The 20,380-nt window shown below is 38.5% G+C and overlaps 1 protein-coding gene across 1 annotated transcript in view; it reads right to left on the reverse strand.

Annotated features, from left to right (window-relative positions):
* The window catches only part of KIDINS220 (kinase D interacting substrate 220), an 81,322-nt gene extending 70,905 nt beyond the window's left edge, over window positions 1–10,417 (reverse strand). The window contains exons 1-2 of the mRNA XM_082480512.1: window positions 10,334–10,417; window positions 2,512–2,659 (exon numbers count right to left, since the gene is read on the reverse strand). Coding sequence (XP_082336638.1) covers window positions 2,512–2,619 — 108 coding nt within the window. The 5' untranslated portion in view covers window positions 2,620–2,659; window positions 10,334–10,417. The remainder of the gene's footprint in view (window positions 1–2,511; window positions 2,660–10,333) is intronic.
* Window positions 10,418–20,380: the final 9,963 nt, after the last annotated feature.

Genomic DNA, 20,380 nt, shown 5'->3' on the forward strand with positions numbered 1-20,380 from the left:
AGACTGAAAAAAAAAAAATAGGTATTGGGGAAGTTATCTCTGCAAAAAAAGCAGTTACTGACACCCAGGAGTGCACTTAGTCCCATCAAGAAGAGAAGAAACATTCAGAAAAGAAAGTGAAGGCAGTGACACCATTGATAAAGTTAACACAGACTATCTGTCTGACTTTGGCCAGGTTGTTGAGAAGAATTAACATCAGACAGAACAGATTATTCCTCTTCTCAGATACACTGCATGCCAGGCAGTGAGGTTCATGTGTGTGCTTTGAAACTTAAAAATTCTTCCACCTCAAATACTCAGCATATGCGCATACACAGGATGAAATGAACACGCTGACAATGAAAGAAAACTATCTTAATAGAAACCAGATCTAAAAACTACAGTAAGGCTAAATTCTGTACGTTGTTTTCACATTTGCATGATGTTTTCTGGTTTTGAGTGGGTGCCATTCTTTTTGCCAAAAATACTCTTTTCATCTTATGCAGGCTTAAAGAAATAATGCAGCAGAACATGTGTTTTCTAAGACTTACTTTAAAAAAAATTAAAAAAATTAATTTCAAAGCCAGCCTTCCATACACTGGAAGGTGAGTAATAAATTGCCTGGACTGTCAGACTCAATGGTAACAGTCAACTGTTCACAGTAACTGGTGCCCAATTGAGAGGGTTTGCTTCAGGGCTAACATCATAGCATCTTCATCAACACCCAGAACCAGGAAACAAAATGTGCCTTCAGCAAGCTGACAAGACTGCCCCAAGCTAGGGAGAATGGTCAATACACTGGAGGACAGGGATGCCATTCAGAAGGGATTCAACAGGCTGGAGAAATGGGCTGATAACCCCACTGCAGTTCAACAAAAGCAAACGCTGGAACAGACTGACTCCATGCAACAGCACTGGCTAGGCACTGCCTGCCTGGGGAGCCACGCTGCAGAAACAGGCACGGAGTCCTCACAGACAAAGAGGGCCATGAGTCAGCAGTGCACCCCTGCAGCAATGAAGGTAAATCAAACACTGGGCTGCATTAAGCAAGAGCAGTGCTAGCCCTCAACTCAACATTGGTGAGGCTGAATCCAGTGCCCCATTTTGGACACGCAACAGAGAGACTCCCAACAACAGAGATATTGACAAACTGCAGAGTCCAGCAACAGGGTCACTCAGATGGTTATGAGACTGGAGCATAGGACATGCAAGCAGAAACTGACAGCTGGATTTGTTCAGCCTGGAAAAGAGTAAGAGGGGAATCAACATCAGTCTTGCACTACCTAGAGGGAAGGGGAATCTTAGAATACAAAGGCAGATTCTTCTCAGAGATGCACAACGAAAAGACAAAAAGCAACAGTCACAAGACACAGCAAGGGACAGTCCAATGAAACATATGGAAAATGTTTTGAAACACAGAATGGTTAAGCACTGGAGCATCGCCCAGAGAGGCTGCAGGATCTCCATCCTTGAAGATTTTCAAGTTTTGCTTGGGTAAATCCCTGAGCAACCTGATGCAACTACGAAGGTAGCCCTGCACTTAGGAGATTGAACCCAATGACGTCCAGAGGTCCCTTCTATCCTGAATTTTTCTAGGAATCTGAGTCTCTGAATATATTATGTAAGTCAACAAGGTTCCAGTTCTACAACAGTGTATAAGAAATCAGAACAAACATAAAAATTGATGATACAAGCTGTACGTTCAGATGAAAGAAAAAGTCCATACGCTTACAAAACAGAAAATCTAAAGATATAATAGTGCATCAAGATAACCTGAATTTTAAACACTGTGCAAAACAACGCAGACAGTCACTAGCAACAAACATTTGCATGAGTCAAACTCTCAGGAATCTTTAGTACAGTATAATGAAACTGCAACACATTTAGTTAAATTGCTGGCAGTGATATGCTCAAATCAGACTAAATTAGATGACAAAGCAGCAACTAACAATTATTGCACTACCCCAGGATTCCAAATAATCCACATTCCAACTCCCTACTGTGTAGGCTTCCTGTGTAAAGTCATTTAATACTCCTTGTTACATCTAGACTTACCTTTTGGATACATACATCTTCATCCAGATGAGCATCTGCTCAGAGTAAATGGCAATATACGCTCCTATATGGATTGCATAATAAAGTTTCTCTTGCCTGGAAACCAGTATGTGGGGGAAGAGTTGTCATCATCCCAAGTTTCACCCCAAAATGGACAGGGTAAGAATGCACACGCAGCTGGATCTCTGAACTAAGAAACAATTCCTAACTGCAGAAATATGGGTATAATCTCCATCCACAAAGTAAGAATGGAGCTGCATTTTCCAGCTCAGAACACTGAGAAAATTAATACAGTGAAAGATTCTGAGGTTCTGACAGAGACTGAGTACTGTGTGTTCAGTTTGTGCAAAGGTAAGAAATCAGTTGAAAATAAAACTGGAATTTGTATATTAAATAACCAGTGTGATCTCACTAACTATTTGTTCTGTAACTAATAAGCTGCAATATAAAACTGACCCTTCAAAAAAAACAGCTTACCTCATTTCTCTCATCTACATCCCTGCATTTCTCAAGAAGTGCTTTCAGAGCAGGAACATTTCCTTCTTCTACGTAGGTCAACAGACTCTGACTCATCAGACTTGCCATCTTCACACAGTATTTAAAATGCTTCTATAACAAAGCTTATCTGTATTTCAGGAAAAGAAAAAAAAAAAAAAAAAAAGGAAAGCATAAGTAAAGACTGTGAGAGTTAACTTTGACATTAGAAAGCATGAATTGCACATGCCAGTAAGTTATTGGTTGGGTACAAATACCCTCCATTCTCAGGTTGCCCAGAGAGGTTGTTGTGGCCCCATCCCTGGAGGTGTTCAAGGCCAGGCTGGACGTGGCCTTGGGCAACCTGGTCTAGTGGGAGGTGTCCCTGCCTATGGGAGGGGGGTTGGAACTCGATGATCTTCAAGGTCCTTTCCAACCTAAACCATTCTATGGTTCTCCTCAACAAAACACTGTGGAGTTATATACATTGAAATGCACTACACTTCAATGAAATATCAACTGCTTAATCTTTCTAGTTTTTAGAAAATTACAGAAAATATTCTCATTTTTAGGTATTGTCTAAATATGTATTTTGAACAGAATGTATAAATTTGGCTGCATGTGTAACACGTTACATACTTTATGTATGGTAGTTATTTACAATGTAACCCTTATCCTTTATGTACATAAGCAGAACATTAAGACTATTCAGCATTATGAAATACAGTGATAATATCTAAAACACAGCCATATCAAGCTCTGAGAAACACCGTTTATTAAATCAATTATCACCAACTTTATCTAGACATGCCTGCATGTGATGGCACATTGTTAACTCACTAGTCAAACTTAACATAGCATCTGTTGACTGATTATGTTTTCAGCCTTTAATATGTAAGACACAAAAGGTTTTTTTTTTTGGTTAAGGCAGACCATTAAGAACCATTTAAGACTTTCTAAAAAGATGTGGGCTAGTACCAGTAGTACTACTGCACCAATACAGATCCAGAAGCTTAATTATTCATTGCACCTAAATTAAGTTTCACAGATACAGAACAAGTTGTGGGGCTAAACACAAGAACCACTCACCCCACATCACCTTTCTCCTCACCAGCAGATGACATGATTGCTCTCTTTCTGGATTTTTCTTGCATGATCGCAGTGTAACAGCAGAGGAAAAAACTGCAGTTTTGTGTCAGCTAGAGCCTACTGGTTAGGCTATTCTCTACCACGCAGAAGCCAAAGACCAGTGGCTTTCCAAGGCCAATGTTCTAACTTTTATTCTCACATAAAAGCAGCCAGTGAATTTTTCTGGACTCCCAACTGAAGTGAAACATTAGCCAAAAAGAGACAAAAGGAAGTCAGCAGGAACTGCACTATGCATAGCACCAAGAAGTTAGTTTTGATTTAGAGATTTAAATCAAACAATCTAGCTCCACTTGAAAATGCTTGCACAGACTGTAACACTACTGCACCACCCTTTTTCCTTTATATATAAACAAACACACTGTTGTCAGGATACATTAGACACAACCTGAGCTCACATATAGCACCACAGCCGCCAAAGGACCTAGGCATAGAAATGCCTTATTCATAAAAATTCCAGCAAAGCAGCCAACACACCCAGTTCAGTTAAGATGACAGCAGCTCTGGGTAACCGTAGGAGAACTTTAGGTACACATGAATGTCTAGTGACAAAAGAAACTACAAATTATGTATATTTTAGGTATGTAAACAGAAGAATACCAGAGGGAGAAGAGAGGAAAACAAGGGACTGGGACTCCCACTGTTAAATTTGGTCTTAAAATCCAGGTTGCAGTTTAAAAGACAAATTCTAAAGAGGACTTAGACAGTTGAACTCTCCATACTTCAAATGTCCACATACCATGTAAATATACACAAATCAAATGGTATTGCTCAGACGTTGTTTAAAACCTAAATCTAAAAATCAGTTAAAAAAAAAATAATCTAGATTTGATGTACAAAGCCCAGAAAAAGTTTGACTAGGCACTGCACAAATAGCCAGCCTCTCCCACAAGAAAATTATAAATAAACTAAGAACACAAAAGGTTCATCACGTTTACTGTACAATTAAAGTACCATCACGCAAAGGCGGGTGAACAGTACAACAGTGGTGTCATATAATTGTCTTTATTTTTTTCAGTAGGAGGAACAGCTAATGGAGAGGTTACAAACTTAAAAAAAAAAAAACTAAAAAAAACCCCAAAACAAACAAACAAACAAAAAAAAACACTAAACCACAGCAAAAATTAAAGGTTGAAAAGAAACAGTGATTGTAGGGACGCAGTGCTCCCACGTAGGCTCCTACTGCCATTTTGGATACAAAAAAAAAAATAAACAGACAGAAAAGTCAACATCTTGCCTGGCATCCAGCTGCCAGTCCAGAGCAGTCTGCCTCCCTTCCAGTCTGCACCAGAATCTTACAGCCCTATGCAGATGTCTTGGATATTCTCAGGCACCTAAAATGACATTAGATAGTCACATGAAGGCACCTGAATTCCAGTCTGCACCAGAATCTTACAGCCCTATGCAGATGTCTTGGATATTCTCAGGCACCTAAAATGACATTAGATAGTCACTTGAAGGCACCTGAATTCTTCCCATCATTTTTTATATATTTTGACAGAAATTCATGAAATGTGACTTGCCACTAGCTCCATTGTTACCACAGACATTTTCTGATTTCCCTGTGTAGTGTCCCAGCTTCTCTCCTGGAGCTGTACCTTAAATCCCCATGCTATTTTCCATACCAAATACTAAATGGAAAACTATATTAAAAAATCATCAGCAAAACACGACTACAATTTCTCACCAAGTGAATTATACTCTGCAGCTGCTATCAAAATTTTGCCAATTAATTCTTAGCTAGTGTGAAAAGGAAAAAAATATTCAGCATTGCTTCCTCCTCAAAGTAAGATTCCTCCCTTAATGTTCCCTACTGCCATATTTCAAAAAGGCAAAGGCAGCCCTGCTGCACTGTAGATAAGTATCCCGCTTCAGAAATCATTCCTTGAACTCCCAGTTATTGAGACAGCGCAGCTTCTGCCTTAATGTAGATCTGAATCCTTAGAGGCAACTAAAACCTTTGACTAGCAGCAAAAGACATCTAGAGCTGCATCTACAAACCCCATGTTAATATTACTTTTCTAAAATTATAAAAGCTTTGCAAGGGTGAACCGTCTCCAAGTATATTAATATTCTTTGTCACCTACACTTCACTGTCACATAATATTCTTGTCTAAAAATTAATAATGGTCTATTTTATAAAAATAAAACCAACAAAATCAAATATTATAATTAAGAATTTTATACCCTCATGCTTTCATTTGCCATTTTTCAGGCAAGCTTCTTAGAGTATCCAAAAGATTAACATAACCAGAGGGCTTTAGGAAAGCACTGTTTAGGGAGTCAGTAACAGAAATGTCCATTTAAAATGCAACCTGAATTCACCAGGTTAATCTATGTATTATTCTTCTTATTCTTAAATAAACCCAGCAAAATAAAGCCAAAAAAAAAGGAAAAAAAACAAACAAAAAATGAAAACAAAACAAACCCACCACCCTGCTAACAAATATACCTAAAAAAGGCTGAAGTTAAGATTTTTGGAATCTTTACTTTATGATTCCACACACCACCACCACCCCGCCCCCCGAACAATAAATATGCCTGATGTTAGGCTGAAGTTCATTCATGGTATTTTCACTCATGACAGCAAGCCAATATAAATTGTCACAGTCACAGTCCACCTTTGTATTAAATAAGATTTATACTATTATGTCGTGAAAATTAAGCATTATACTCAAAGTCTGTATGGCTGCTGGACACTAAAGTGCTATTTCTTCCAATGCTAAAGATTTCTTTTAAATTACCATAAATGCTTCAAACCAAGACTCTGAGATACAGTCTCTAGCTAGAAAAGTAACTCTACTCTGGCCCCTCCAATGGAAAAAGCTCCTGAAATATATATTCATACATTTTAAAACCAAACAAACCTAGAACAAAAAAAACCTTAACAGCTTACTCTTTACACAAAAAGCCCTGCCAAATTTCATAAATCTAATGTAAAACCAGTACCATTCAAGAGCATCCAATATACATATGGTCCTTAATTGCTCAGTTAACAGTATTTACTTTGTTCTTTGACACAGCAGAAGTATTTTCACAATCTATAACAAAACTTTCAGTTAAAACCAGAAGCCCATTTGGAAATTGATCCCCTTTCCAATACAGATTAATACTGTTATTTTTTAACCTCCCACCAAATTGAGCTGATTCCCAGTCCACGAACCAGCTCTTCATTCACAATCCAAACTTCTAAGCTTGGAAATCTCACGATGCCCTCGGGCAGCAAATCCCGGTATAAGACTAAGAACACACAAAGAACTAGGAAAAGATACATTAAGAGCACAAATGCTTAGGTGAAGGTAATGTTTGCACAAGGATCAATCTGGTTTTGTAAGGCTCTCGCATCCTGAGCTGAAGCAGATGTTATCACTGTTTTGGAAAGACAGCAAAAATCTGCTGATTTACAAAAATTTAGTTTCCTTCCACTGCACCAATGCTAACTGCAGAGGTCCTGATAACTCAAATCTGCAGATATTTAACGTACTCTCAGAATCCTGTATCAGTTTCTAACTACATAAAAAAATATGACTACAAATTAAATTTTCCAAATATCACCATCATTTTCATAGCTTTCCCCTATTTTTTTTATTATGCGAGATGTGATCATATATGAATAAATACAAAAATCGGTCAACAACACTAGCATTACTGAGAAGACTTTCATTTCTTGTTTTGTTTTCAACATGTAAAGATCATAGTGACTTACATAAAATTCATACTTTTCATCATACAATAAAAAAAATGTCTCCTCCTTTTTAACATGTTTCCTTCTATTTGCAGATACAATAGCTACCTTCCCAACATGCAATACTGTGGCAGATCTTTCAGTTAACTGTAAAAAGAAATAATTACAGTGCTGCTGAAATCTGGGCACGTACAAATCAGACATGGAAACATGCAGTGTTTTGCCCTTAAGAACTGGAAATGTCATCTTGCCAAATTAGAATTTAAAGAAATGCAGAATTTAAAGAAATGTAGAATTTAAAGAAATGCAGAATTTATTACAAAAGTCTAACATAAGTCAGTTTCATATTCTCACGTATTTTTATACTTTATGATTGCACAAAAAAAAAAAAAAAGAAAAACATGTTGGAACATCACCTTTACTCATGCTGCAGAGAATCTTTCTAACACAAGCATTACCCATCCTTTATGACACCTTACTGTAATTACTTGCTAAACGGACATAATTCATAAACATTAAGAGATCACAAGTCAGGCATCACATGAAGTGGTAAATATTTTTAACTGTTCTTTCTCTAGGGACCGAGTCAACCAAGATTCTGTTTAAAGAACAAATTTTCAGAAGAATTGAAATAAGCCTCTAAAATATTAATTTCTGGTATTCAGAGGCGGAAAGAAATAACAAATCTAAGGTTCCATCAGTAATCTACACTCACAACTCTTCTCCAATACCTGAAGTTCCAGCATGACTAATGACCTTATGCTGATTTTCAGCTTTTCCTTATTTATCTGGGAACTTTTATTCTACTTCTCTTAGCCACACAACTGTTATCCAGATGAGAAACACTTTAATAGATTACCTTATTTTTTTTGTTACTTTATATCAAAGAACAAACAGTGTAATTAGAAAATATTAAAAGACATAAAAAGATAACTAGAGACGCAGACATTCTTATTTTGAAACCTATAACCAACAGAGCTAAAAAAAGTTTGCATAAAAGGAGGTCCCTATGGTTGTAACCATTACTACAGTACCCAGCAAGAAATACAGGAAACTGGAGGCACACAAGTTATTCTTTTCCACCTTAGGCACTCAAGCCAATGGCCATTTCCAAATATTGTGGTGATGGAATTTTTTTTTTTCCTTTTTTTTTTTTAATAAAACAGTCGAGACTGGGGATTATATCCAGAAGACTGGAAAGATGCAAAAACTTATTTAAACAAGAAGTCACCATTGTCATCCGATACCAACTATCAGATAGGACTATGTTCTATCCTGGTTAAAAACATCAGTTAAAAGAAAGGGTTTGTGAAGTATCTGATAATGGAATTTAAACCTCGTCAGAGAAACTACTCTACCTTTAAGACAGCATTTAACCATGGTCAATGAGCAATAAGGTATTGCTAAGGACATCTGAATTCAGTCAGAGAGCATCTGTCATTTGTTTCAGTGGCCAGTCTGGCCCAAATCATGACAATTCTAAAAGAAAATTCAATTCCTGTACGAATACAAAATGCTTAGTCCTACAAAACACTATCACAGGTTTTAAATACTTCAAATAAAAGAAAGTAAACAGCTACAGGTACCAATATTAAGTTTTTCAAAAAACTGTAACAACCAATATAAATCAATTCTGTCAAAACCCATATAAAACACATGCAAAGCCAGCAAGAAAGTCTACACCATAATCTTACATGATCTCACAAAGCCAATGCATTTCTCTGTATCATAAAATCAAGGATTTGTTAGTCACAGACACAAGTTCTATGACAAAAAACTAGATTTTTTAAAGATTTTTTAAAAGACTACGGCCACATTTCACAGGCTGTGGTTGCACAGGATTTCAAGCAGATTTTAATTTCTTAATAACAAAGTTAATTTAAACAATCACCGTTGCACAACAAAGAATAAGTGTCTATCCAATAGACAAATATGTGGGTTTTCTTACACAATCTGATCTGATAAAAAAAACTCCTTTTTATCTTTCAATTTCTTTACTATTTCAGGGGAAGGGGGTGTCAGGTAATTAATCCCATAATTCCAACACTCTTCCAGCAAAAGACATATTACTGTATTATTCCCCCCATCAATCCTTTGTCAAAAATTATCGATGGGAAACCACTTTTCCCAACCAATTTTCAGGCATACAGGAGAAGTGGCAAGCCCTTACCCCTAAGAGATTTTGCTACTCAACTTCTTCAGCGGCGCCCAGTGACAGGATCAGAGGCAAGGGGCACAAACTGAAACACGGGAGCTGCTGCCTGAACATCAGGAGACACTTACTCACTGTGAGGGTAACCCAGCAATGGCACAGGTTGCCCAGGGAAGTTGTGGAGTCATCATCCTTAGAGATACACAAAAGCCGTCTGGACACGGTCCAGGGCAATGGGCTCTGGGTGACCCTGCTCGAGCAGAGGCTTTGGACCAGACGACCTGCGGAGGTCCCTCCCAAACTCGGCCGTTCTGTGATTATTTTCTTGGAAATCAGATGCCAGACTGCGCTGACAGGCCGAGCTCCTTCCGAGTTAACAAAAGGAGAGAAAAACGGTACGAAAGGCTTCCCCACCCCCGGTAGCGGAGCTGACAGCGATACCGAGCCAGGCCGTTTTATCTCCGGCGAGATGTCCCCGCCACCCGCCTAGGAGGGCCCTCTCCGCCCGTGGCTGCCGGAGCCCCAGGGGCTGGACAGGGCGGAGCGGCCCGGGCGCCGCCGCTGCTCCGGGCCCCGCGGCCCTCCAGCCTGGTCCGGGGCGGGGAAGGGAAAGGGGCCCGGTCCACGTTAATCCCCTTCCCCAGCCATCCCCTGGGTCCCCGCCGCTGCGAGGGGCGAGAGGGCGCTGGGCGCGGCCCTGAGGAGGGGCGCGGCGCTGAGGAGAGGCCCCGCGGCGCCCTTTGTTTGGCAGCCGGGAGCGCCCCCCTCCCCCGTGCCCTTCCCCTGTCCTTCCGCGCCCGACCCGCGCTGTCCCCACTACCCGCCTCCCTCTCGCCACTTACCCCTGCGGCCGGCGGGACTCGGCCCCTGCGGGCGGCTCCTCGGGCCCAGCCGGAGACTGACAGGGAGGCAGCGGCTCCGATCGCGCCTCACTTCCCCCCGGCAGCAGCGGCCATCTTACCTCCCTCTGCCACCTCCCCCTCACCGGGCTGGTCACGTGGGCGAGGGGGGCGGCACCGCCCACCTCCCTGAGGGAGGGCGGCCACCGCCCGGCTCCTCTCGGAGAGCCCCAGGGGCGAGCGGCGAGAAGGTGTCGGGAGCAGCTCCTCGATGAGCCCGCAGGGCTGCCGCGCTAATAACCGTGTGTAAGCGGCTAATAACGAGGACCCAAAAAAAAAAAAAACCCTGCCCGGGAGGCTTAACGACAGTGAGTCACCCCGCTCCGCGGCGCCCCCCTCCCGGTAAGGGCGGCAAGACTGACGGCGCACCCCTGAGAGGCGCCTGGAGTCCGTCCCCGCCGTAGCGTTCACCCCCGGGCTGCTTTCTGAAAGAAAAGGGGAAAAAATGTTTTTGTTAACAATTGCCGCCCGATAGATAAAGCCAGCGAAAGTGTGGGTTTCGACACGACGGTGAGGACTGCCGCTGGTAAATACGAAAAAAAAAAAAACCCACCGAATTCTTACCTCATCGCACGCCTTGGGTGTTCACCAGCATCTCCCAGAGCTCCCCCGCAGCCCCGGCGCCCGAGCACCTTCGCTGGTATTTTAAACAAAATTCACTTGCCGGGCTGCCAGGCCAGGCCAGGCCAGGCATGGCTGTGGGCTTCCTGGGCCCTTTGGAGGGGCAGTTCTTCAAATTGTAGTTTCTGTGATAAAATGTATCCAGCGACTGTAAAAGATCACTTCCAGCTTCAGCACAGTCCAAATCTGTGATAACGGATGCTTATTTGTTTAGTTCATTTGGACAACTGGATGAGAGATCTCTAGTGACTACAGTAATAACATCTTCCCAAGAGACCACGGAACCCAGCTTAAATGCAGGACAAACCAGCAAGGCAGAGCCTAGCCCCAGTACTCATGCTCATTTCTAAGGTTACTGTTTCCCAGGGGTCAAAGCACTGATTTAAAATCTTACAACACTGAGATCTCCCCTCTCTCTAAAGGCCCATCACTGTTAACTTCTTAAAGAAACATCTGACAGTGCTTCCTGTATATCCCAAATACTTATAACCAGAAAGTGTGCAGCAAGTGCTTTTGCTTACTTTTTAAAGCGTGATTTCTCCTGTTACCTTAAGAAATTCTTCACACTCAGATAAACAACTTCCTTACAGGCTCAAAAATTAATACAAGGCAAAAGAGCAAGCTATGAAAATCAAAAGCTAAATCCACTAAGATTTTGCACAAAAACACTGATTCAGCTGAAAGACTGGGAAAAATTAAGGGCATAAAGCACATTCTTATTTACACAGTAGAAGTGCAATGTAAACAGATGGAGGATGAATGAATCCCTGCAGTTACTGCCGAGCTGAAAAGTGCTCACTCTGTGGTACCTGAATGTACACATATGGGTCACTACTAAAGGATGAGTGGTCCTGATGTTTCCAGCATCCATATAATCTTATGTACATAAGCGAAACTGTAGTCTGATGAGACACTGCTTATGTTAGCCTCCTGAGATTTATGGATTTTCAATTATTTTCACAATATTACTGTGTTTCAGCGTTTATCAAAATGTATATTAATCTGTCACTTCATGACCTTCTCATCACTCAAATTGAGTCGAGTACATGGGCAGCCATGTTACTCACTGTGTCACGACCCAGTGGTAAACCAGGCAATCAAGGGCAAACCAGGAGGATTTGACACAAAGGCCAAGATATTTGCAACGAAATGAAAGCTGGCATGGAATTTTCTCCAATAAAATAAGTTATTAATCACTAAGCAAGTAATTTAGGTGTCCCATCAGGAAATCACTGGGAAAACATTGCTTTGAGCATGTGTAATACACGAGTGTTTTGGTTTTGAGCCCATGCTCGATTTGTATTTAAATGGTTTTCTTCTGACAGCAGAGTAACTAGAATAAAAGTGTGGTGAGTCCTTTTACTGCTATAGCTTATTTAATTTGAAAATTCAATTCATAACTCCCACAGAGAAATAACTCTTTTGCTACTCTGTATGACCATCCTAGGAAGATCTGCAAGATGAATGGGCAGACTTTGCTGAGGGTACAGGTCTCCAACTCTAGCACTAAAGTCGGTTGAAGACATCTTCCCCTAGAACTACTTCTGTATTCTATAAGGAAACATCCTGCATGTTATCAGGAAGTTACTCAGATGGAATTAAGTTAATTATAGGCACCGGAAAATATCTGCTGCCTCCGGGATGTTCATAATCAGGATTCTTTCTATGCAGTACCTTAAAAGACCAGAGTTAAAAAATTTTATCATAAGAATAATCAGATTCACCAACAAGTCTTAGCATCCTGAAGCACAACAGACACTTTTATCTTCAACTGTTCAAGTAAGTTTTTCGGTAAATGCAGTAATAAATGTTTAATTCATGAAGATACTTTTCATACCCCTGACCAATTCCTTTGTGAATGCATATTTGCAAAGGCAATTTCCATTGCAGTCTCAAACTTTTGGCTGCAATGACAAAAATCACCAGAGCTTCTAAAATGTCATCTGTAGTCCTTTATGTTGAAATGGCAAGTATTTTTATCTCCCATGATGCAGCTTGCTAAAAGAGAATTCTAAACACACAGGCTTAAAAATATCATTAATACAGTAGGGCCTTTCAAGAGACCAACACACACATTCTAGTATTCATCTAGGGTGCAACAACATGCAGAAAGAAACCTTTGTAGAGATGTCAAAGAAGTTACACTGGTGTTACAAAGTTTGTACTGAAGCAGAATTAATGCCAGATCCAAGAGAAGAGAGAAAATGATTCAGTATGAGACAAGAAGTGATGGAAACAGCCCTTGTTTAGTAGTGACATATCATATACCTTCTTTTCTATAAGAATTTAAACACACATGGTAAAGAATCTGTAGGTCAAGGAGTCTCAGCCTGCTTTACTGTCAGCAGCCAACAGACCTTATCATAGTGGAGTCCTAGTAGTCATTTCAAAAAGAAAAAAAAAAAGCACACGTATGGTGCACATTTAGTCCTGCCTCTCTGGAATCATCAATTAAATAAGCAGCTTGTTCAAAACATCAATTTTGATTTGTTAATTATGTAGTTTCCATGTATCAAGCTAAAAATACCCATGTTGCCATACTCAGAAGTAGTGCACATGAGGTAGCAATATGCTTTGAGACGGATATTTTAAAGTTGCTTAAGTACCCTTCCCAAGGCTAGACTTGAAATGCTATTTACCAGCTCCACTGGAAAATAATTACATACATATATTGGTATATAAGCTCTAGACAATAAATGGGATAAAAGCAGTTTTGAAACAGAATACTCCAAACAACACAGTGTAAATGCATGAGTTGTAACGTTTAGTAATCTATAAAGGAGAAACTGCATTGAAGTAATTTTGTTCTTCAGTGCTCATTAAAGACAGACAGACACCAAAGAATTTAGAAAAACAAGTTCACTTTTTTAAACTACAGTTTAATCAGATTTAAAGACACAAATTAGAAAAAAACATTTATAGGCAAGTTAAAAACACCTTTAAAACATAACAGCATGCTGCTTCTGCAGCACTGCTGAGACAAATTAGAAATAAGTAATTATTAAAATATCACAATCACAGTGTAACTAACAGTGGTATTTGAATTTTACCATACACCAACACTTTGTTTATGGATCTGTTGAAAAATAACACTTTTTAAAAAATATATATTTTGGAATAATAAAAATGAAATTCACCGACAATGCATTATATTCTGAACCAGGAAAGGCAAATTTAGGAATACTGTAGCTATCCACTTTTAGGGGTGTTTTCTCACCTTAACATATGGGTAGTTGGAGGCATAACTACTTCTGCATTGAGGTAAAACTATTCCCTTGAATGTGTAACCAAGGCAGGAAAGAACAAAGTTCCATATTTTAAATTCTTAAATTGAATAACTTATTACAAAATCTTTGAATAATGCTATATTTACCCATCTTACACTATTTTTCATTCAATACATTTTTAATGTTCTCTTCTAACTGATCTAGAACACATCTGAGGTCTGGGATTTAAGAGTAACTACCTAATTACTATTTTATAATTTTGACACCTTTGTCACAGTAAGACACATCAGCAGATTCTTCATAGAAATAGTCAACACCACTGGACAAAAAAGGTAAAAGAAAAGATGTAAAGAGAACTGATGAACACATAGAAAGGCAAAATATGTGTAGGCAAATACTGCTTAACTTATTGTGACAAAAGATTGTTGCACCTTTCATATGTAGTGTTGCGCTATTCTGATTACCTGCCTGTAGGCACCCTGTTTCTCTCTTTTTTTAATTTTTTTTGTTTTTTGTTTTTCAGATTACATCTCCGCAGTTTGGAAGCCTAATCCGACTACAGCATGGACCACAGCTATCTGTTCATATGACATATTGTAGCAAAACCTAAATGAAAATCCAGCTTGGGGTATTCCTCCCTCAGAGAACAAAAGGAAGAAGATTGTGCAGAGGTCTTTTGCCAAGAGGTTCATTTGGAATAAGGTGCTGGACTGAGTCACTATTTATATAAAAAGTTTCCTCTGAAAGTGGCCCTAACACAGATTTCAGTCATATGTCTGAAGTCCAATTTTGTATTCATAGCCTGCAGCAGAATATCCTGTAAGGGTTGGTTTTGCAACAGAGCGAAAGAAGCCCTTTACTTTCCACTTAAAGTGTAACCAACAGACTCTATTTTCACTTGAGGAAGCAGAAAGCTTAGTACTCGGAGAATGGAGCCCAACAGCCTTCAGCAGAGGTTGCATACAACTGGAGGGCTCAACACCAGTCTCATGTAAATATTGATATGGCCTATTTTAAGCATATTTATGCACACTATGTAACTACAGTTTGTCAGTTCATAAAGTTTACACAATGCTTATATGGATATGTACATGGGTTTAGACAATCTAAAAATGTCTAAAACCAAAACCAGGCCTAAGTCACTGGACACACAGCTAATGCACAGGAGATGAAGTGGCAAAATTTGCTTTTGCATATTTATATACCTAAAGTGAGTAAAATTATGTTTTAAATGTTTAACGGGATGAAAATTGTTACAGTTGATGGTTAGGTTTTGTAAAAAACACACAAAAAGCTCATCTCAAAACATGTTTTTATGAAATAAAGTTTGATTTTTTTTTTCATTTAGTTTTGAGCATAATAAGCAACTGTTGCAATATTTGCAGTTGTAACCTTGCAGGGTGACTTTGTGGATTCCTGGATTTCATGGTGTTTTGTGCAAAACATCTAGGTTAAGACAGCAAACACATCAATAATCCAGGTAGATCTAGCATAGAGCAGCTGCGGCCTGGGTCGCAAGGAGACCACCTGTCAAGCTCTGCATGTAGGGCTGGCTACCCTCAGGAACTCTGCGACAAACCCTCCTGGCCACTGATGGGACATGTTCTTACCAGAGATTTCTTCACAGCCAGCTTTGCCACCATCACTGTGACCAGGATCAAGACCGACAGTGCCAACAAGCTTAGATCCAGACAGATCTGGTAATCTAATGAGTAGGCTCAATTCACTAGAGTATCTGCTTAGATAATTATTCAGCATAGCATTTAAATAATTGTGGAACTAAGTACTTATAGCCAATTGATTTTTTTAACAGGAAATTAAAAAATACTCCCAAGTGCTCTTCTGAGTATTACTGGACCTAAATGAATACATAAAGGCTAATCATGTAATGAAATGCTGTGATGAATCAGCACAGAACCAATATATATTTTTTTATATGTAGAGTCTACATTATATTTAAATCCTTAAATTTATTTCCAACTGATTTTTTAACACTGATCACTTTTCAACATAAATGGTAATATTTTCAAATTTTCACTGAAAATGAAAAATTCTTAAACCTGATTTCAGAATTCAGCGAGAATTACAAAGTGAAAGACTTAAGGATAAGGGAAACGAAAGCCTAAATTGTTGTAAATTGTGCTTTTAAATTTCATTAAAGGCCAACTTATAAAGTTGAGCATGCGAAAGTTTACATGTAAGTAACAGTGAGACATTTGCAGGCAAACATGAAGACACATTTGACCATGTATTTAAATAAATTGTCAACAATTTGTTTGCAAAGCTTCCAAGAGAAAAATCCAGACTCTGTTAAAATTACTTTTGATATGAATTTGACAGGAGGTGAGGATCTCATAAAGGTCTCCTCTGCATCAGAGGACATTTTACCACTAACCAAACCAATGCTATCAATAGAAGCACAGCTACCTAGTGTGCATCCTGTCATACAAGCACAGCATTTATATTCACATTACTTATTCCCATAGGGCAAACAGAACAAGTTACTTAAGTGTAAAATTCTTCCAATAAATAATATACTATACTGGTAAAACTCATACCACAAGTCAGTGTAGAGCTGGGAATATACAAAGATCTCTTCCTAAAGTCTTCTCAGTAAAGTGTGATTTGTTATCAAGAGCACGCTGAAATGCATACCAATATTTTTACATGGCAATGTATTTTAAAATGTCACCTATTATTGAAGTCATGTCTACATGTCAACTTAAGGAATGTCCATGAAAGAATAAGCTTCCTGAATAAGGAGGGCATATCTGTAACTGTAAAGCTATAAAAGCCTTCCCGATTACAACAGTAGTAGGCACCACTGAAAGTATTATTTAAATATATATCTCTTCCATTAATACAGAATCATAAAGGTTAAAAAAAGGTTAAGCAAGCAAATATTTACTATCAGGGTGGCTACATTTACTAACTAACATTAAGTGCCTGAATGAATAGTGCCCTATGTTCACATAGGCAAATATCTGCAAAGCACCATAAAATTATGAATGATATGTTTTATTTACTTTTCATAATGTGCTGATCTGCAAAACAGAAAACACTTTCACCTTTTGGACATACATTAGTTAATAAGCGAAAGAATACTTAAAACTGTTTCCTTCATGCCCAAAATATTTCTAGGAAATTTACTTTCTGCTATTTTTCTCAGCAAGAGCAATAGTTAATCACCACCATCCTGTCAAATTCAGTATTATAAAATGATGTGTGTAAAACCTAAAAATTATCTAAAGATCAGGGCTGGCTGCTCTCAACTTTCTGACTGAATGGATAAAAAGGATCCAATGCGATAGCAAGGCAGGCAACTAGTAAAGCAGAGGCAAAGCAACAACACAACACCCCAGTTGGACTAAAAATCAGAGTGCTGCAGTTGACAAAAAGAAAACCTCTTTCCATAGTCCCCAAGATAATTTATTTGCATGAAGAGCAGATTTTGGTTCAAAGTACTTTTATATTCAGCAACGACCTTTAAAGGGCAAATTCTAGGACACTACACTTAAAAATAAATTCTGTGCAGAACTAATTGTCATGATTTTCTTGTGTTGCAATTATTTAAGGGGTTCAGATCGTGAAGAAAAAAGTAATTGTATTGCATGCAGACACCAGTCATGTCCAATTTTGAAACCCATATCTTGCCACTTGTGCCTAACTAAAGCACGTACGTGTTTTCTTAGCTGTTTTAACCTCCCCATACACAAAAGTTCTGAATGAAATTGTACCTGTGAATTGACTCACACTGAAGTACCAGCCTTTGCTATCCTAAACCTGTTTATTTTCTGGGAGTGCTTACAATTGTTTTCATATTTCATAATGAAGAATTAGTAAGTCTCCATTGCACATGTGGGCATGCATGCCAAAACAAGAAAACAAGAGTACCAGAACATTAACAAGAAAAATGGCACATTAGATGTTATACTGGCATCCAAAAGTGCTTGTTTGGGTAGATATGTAAACTGCACCAACAAGACGAATTTTAAATTCAACAGCAACACATGCTGAAAGAATCAACCCTAATTCTACTCACCCACCCAGAAATGTGCAATTCTATTTGTTATTTTAGGTAAATGTCCCTTCAAGAACAGAAAGTGGAAAAATGTCTTTCCTGATTCTGTATCTAATAAGGATAATCAAGCATAAAAAAACCTAGCGTGCCCTTATTTATAAACAACAGAAAAAAAACATAGTCCATTTCAAAGAGGCATATGACAACCACAACCCCACATAAGGGGAGGTCTCCTTGGGAAATCAAAGCCAGTATTTAGAAGTCAGATTATTTGCTTTTAAAGATAAAACAGCTGTCACCGAAACAATGAACATCAATGAACTCATCTCAACAAAACTCAGCCACTTTCATGTCATATTTAGTTCTCCCTTTTTAACTGTAGGTTAATTAGTGCTAACCTACATATGTGGAAAAGGTATGTTATCCTCCTGCAGTTTTAGGCAAGGAGCCAGGGGCCAGATACAGAACTATCACAGCAAAGAAACAACTCTGACCTGACTTAGGATCTGGTTCTTTAGAGAGTAAGCCAGAAGTACTGTGACTATTTTTGGACAGTAGTATCCCCAAAGCTGAGGGCCATCATTGCACTTCTGATGCTAAGAATATTCACCCAACTAGTGCCAGATATTTGATCAAAAATTTAAGGTTCAAAATATTACGACAAAATTTCTCTCATTCATTTGTTGGTTATTAATCAACAAGCTGCACTATTTTTCTCCAGTAGTATTTTATGTCCATTTTAAAGCTAAAAAACCCCTACGTGGATAAACAGTTTATGTTTACTTAAAAAAGATAAGAAAATACAGAACATAAGCAATTAAAATGTAGCCCTTTAACTGTAGTACTCTAGCAGGGACCATCATCACAATAAATGGTCTGGAATAGATATAATCACTGCATTATTCCCTTGACACACTTCCATAATTCATTCAGTCAGAAGGATTTCTTTCTTTCATTATGTTACCCACAAATATGATATGAAGTTTGCATCTAAAATTCTAATTTGAAGAAAAAGCTTTTCCTCAAATTCATATACTTCTTTTGATAAAGGGCCATCAATTATCAAGCATACAGAAATTGGTTATGATCATAACTTCATGTTTGACTACCTGCGCGCTACAGCTCAAGGTAATTTTGCTATTTTATACTGAAAGCATCATCAACTAACTACTGTGTGCCTGAAAATTCAGAATAACTTTAAGCATTAAAAATAATTTTTGATAAAACAGTTCTATTCTAGAACAAGTATTTCTGGTATTTTAGGGTAAAAACACACTTTCTTTGAAATCCTGGTGCTTTCACATTGTCTTCTGTGTCCTATGGCTGCCTTTCCTTCTCTAGCTGCAAAGCCCACTTGGCAGTGTTTTTTTATATTGTTTTTAGGTACTTTAAAGTAATGAAACCTAGATTAGGTTTAGACTATCAAGCCCCGGAAGAGGTGAGCCTTCTGGGGTTTGTTTGTTTGTTTTTATTCCATTCAGAAGGGCTATGTATAATTATACTCTTTATCAAAGAAACCTAACTACAATTTGGCATCAGTAATGTTTACAGTTCCGTGATGTACTGTAATAGTTTGAGATACTTTAAGAAAACCCTCCAAATACTGAGATCCTTATTGCAATTCCCTTTTAAAGATTCAAAAGCCTTCTAATGACTTTGTATTTCCTATTTTTATCTTCTTTATAGCGTACGGTATTATATATTTGAAATATGCTTTCCACATAAAAATCAAACTTGAAAATACCCACTTAGAAATGATATTTCAGTAAATAGAGGGTTTAAGGCAAGTCATTCATTTGGAAAAATCAATTTCCATTTGTTAATCCTAGATTGACACAATTTTATTCCACCCCATCAGTGCCTTGGGATACACAACGTACATTCAGCAAAGGGCACACATATGACCCTATGGACATACGTTGCAAGTCCTGAGTGCCCATTGAAATAATGGTAATATCTTCATATAAGGCGTGACCCACAGGGACATGGCATGGGAGGGGTTAATTTCCTTTGTTTCCAGTCTTGCTATTGTATGTGATTTTCCTAGGTAATGCATTCTTTTCTTACTAAACATCTTTGCAAACAAATACAAACCCCTTTAAAAGGTGCTAAAAATGGGTT

This window comes from Vanellus vanellus (assembly GCF_965231255.1).
Source record: "Vanellus vanellus genome assembly, chromosome: 3".
Classification (NCBI taxonomy): Eukaryota; Metazoa; Chordata; class Aves; order Charadriiformes; family Charadriidae; genus Vanellus; species Vanellus vanellus.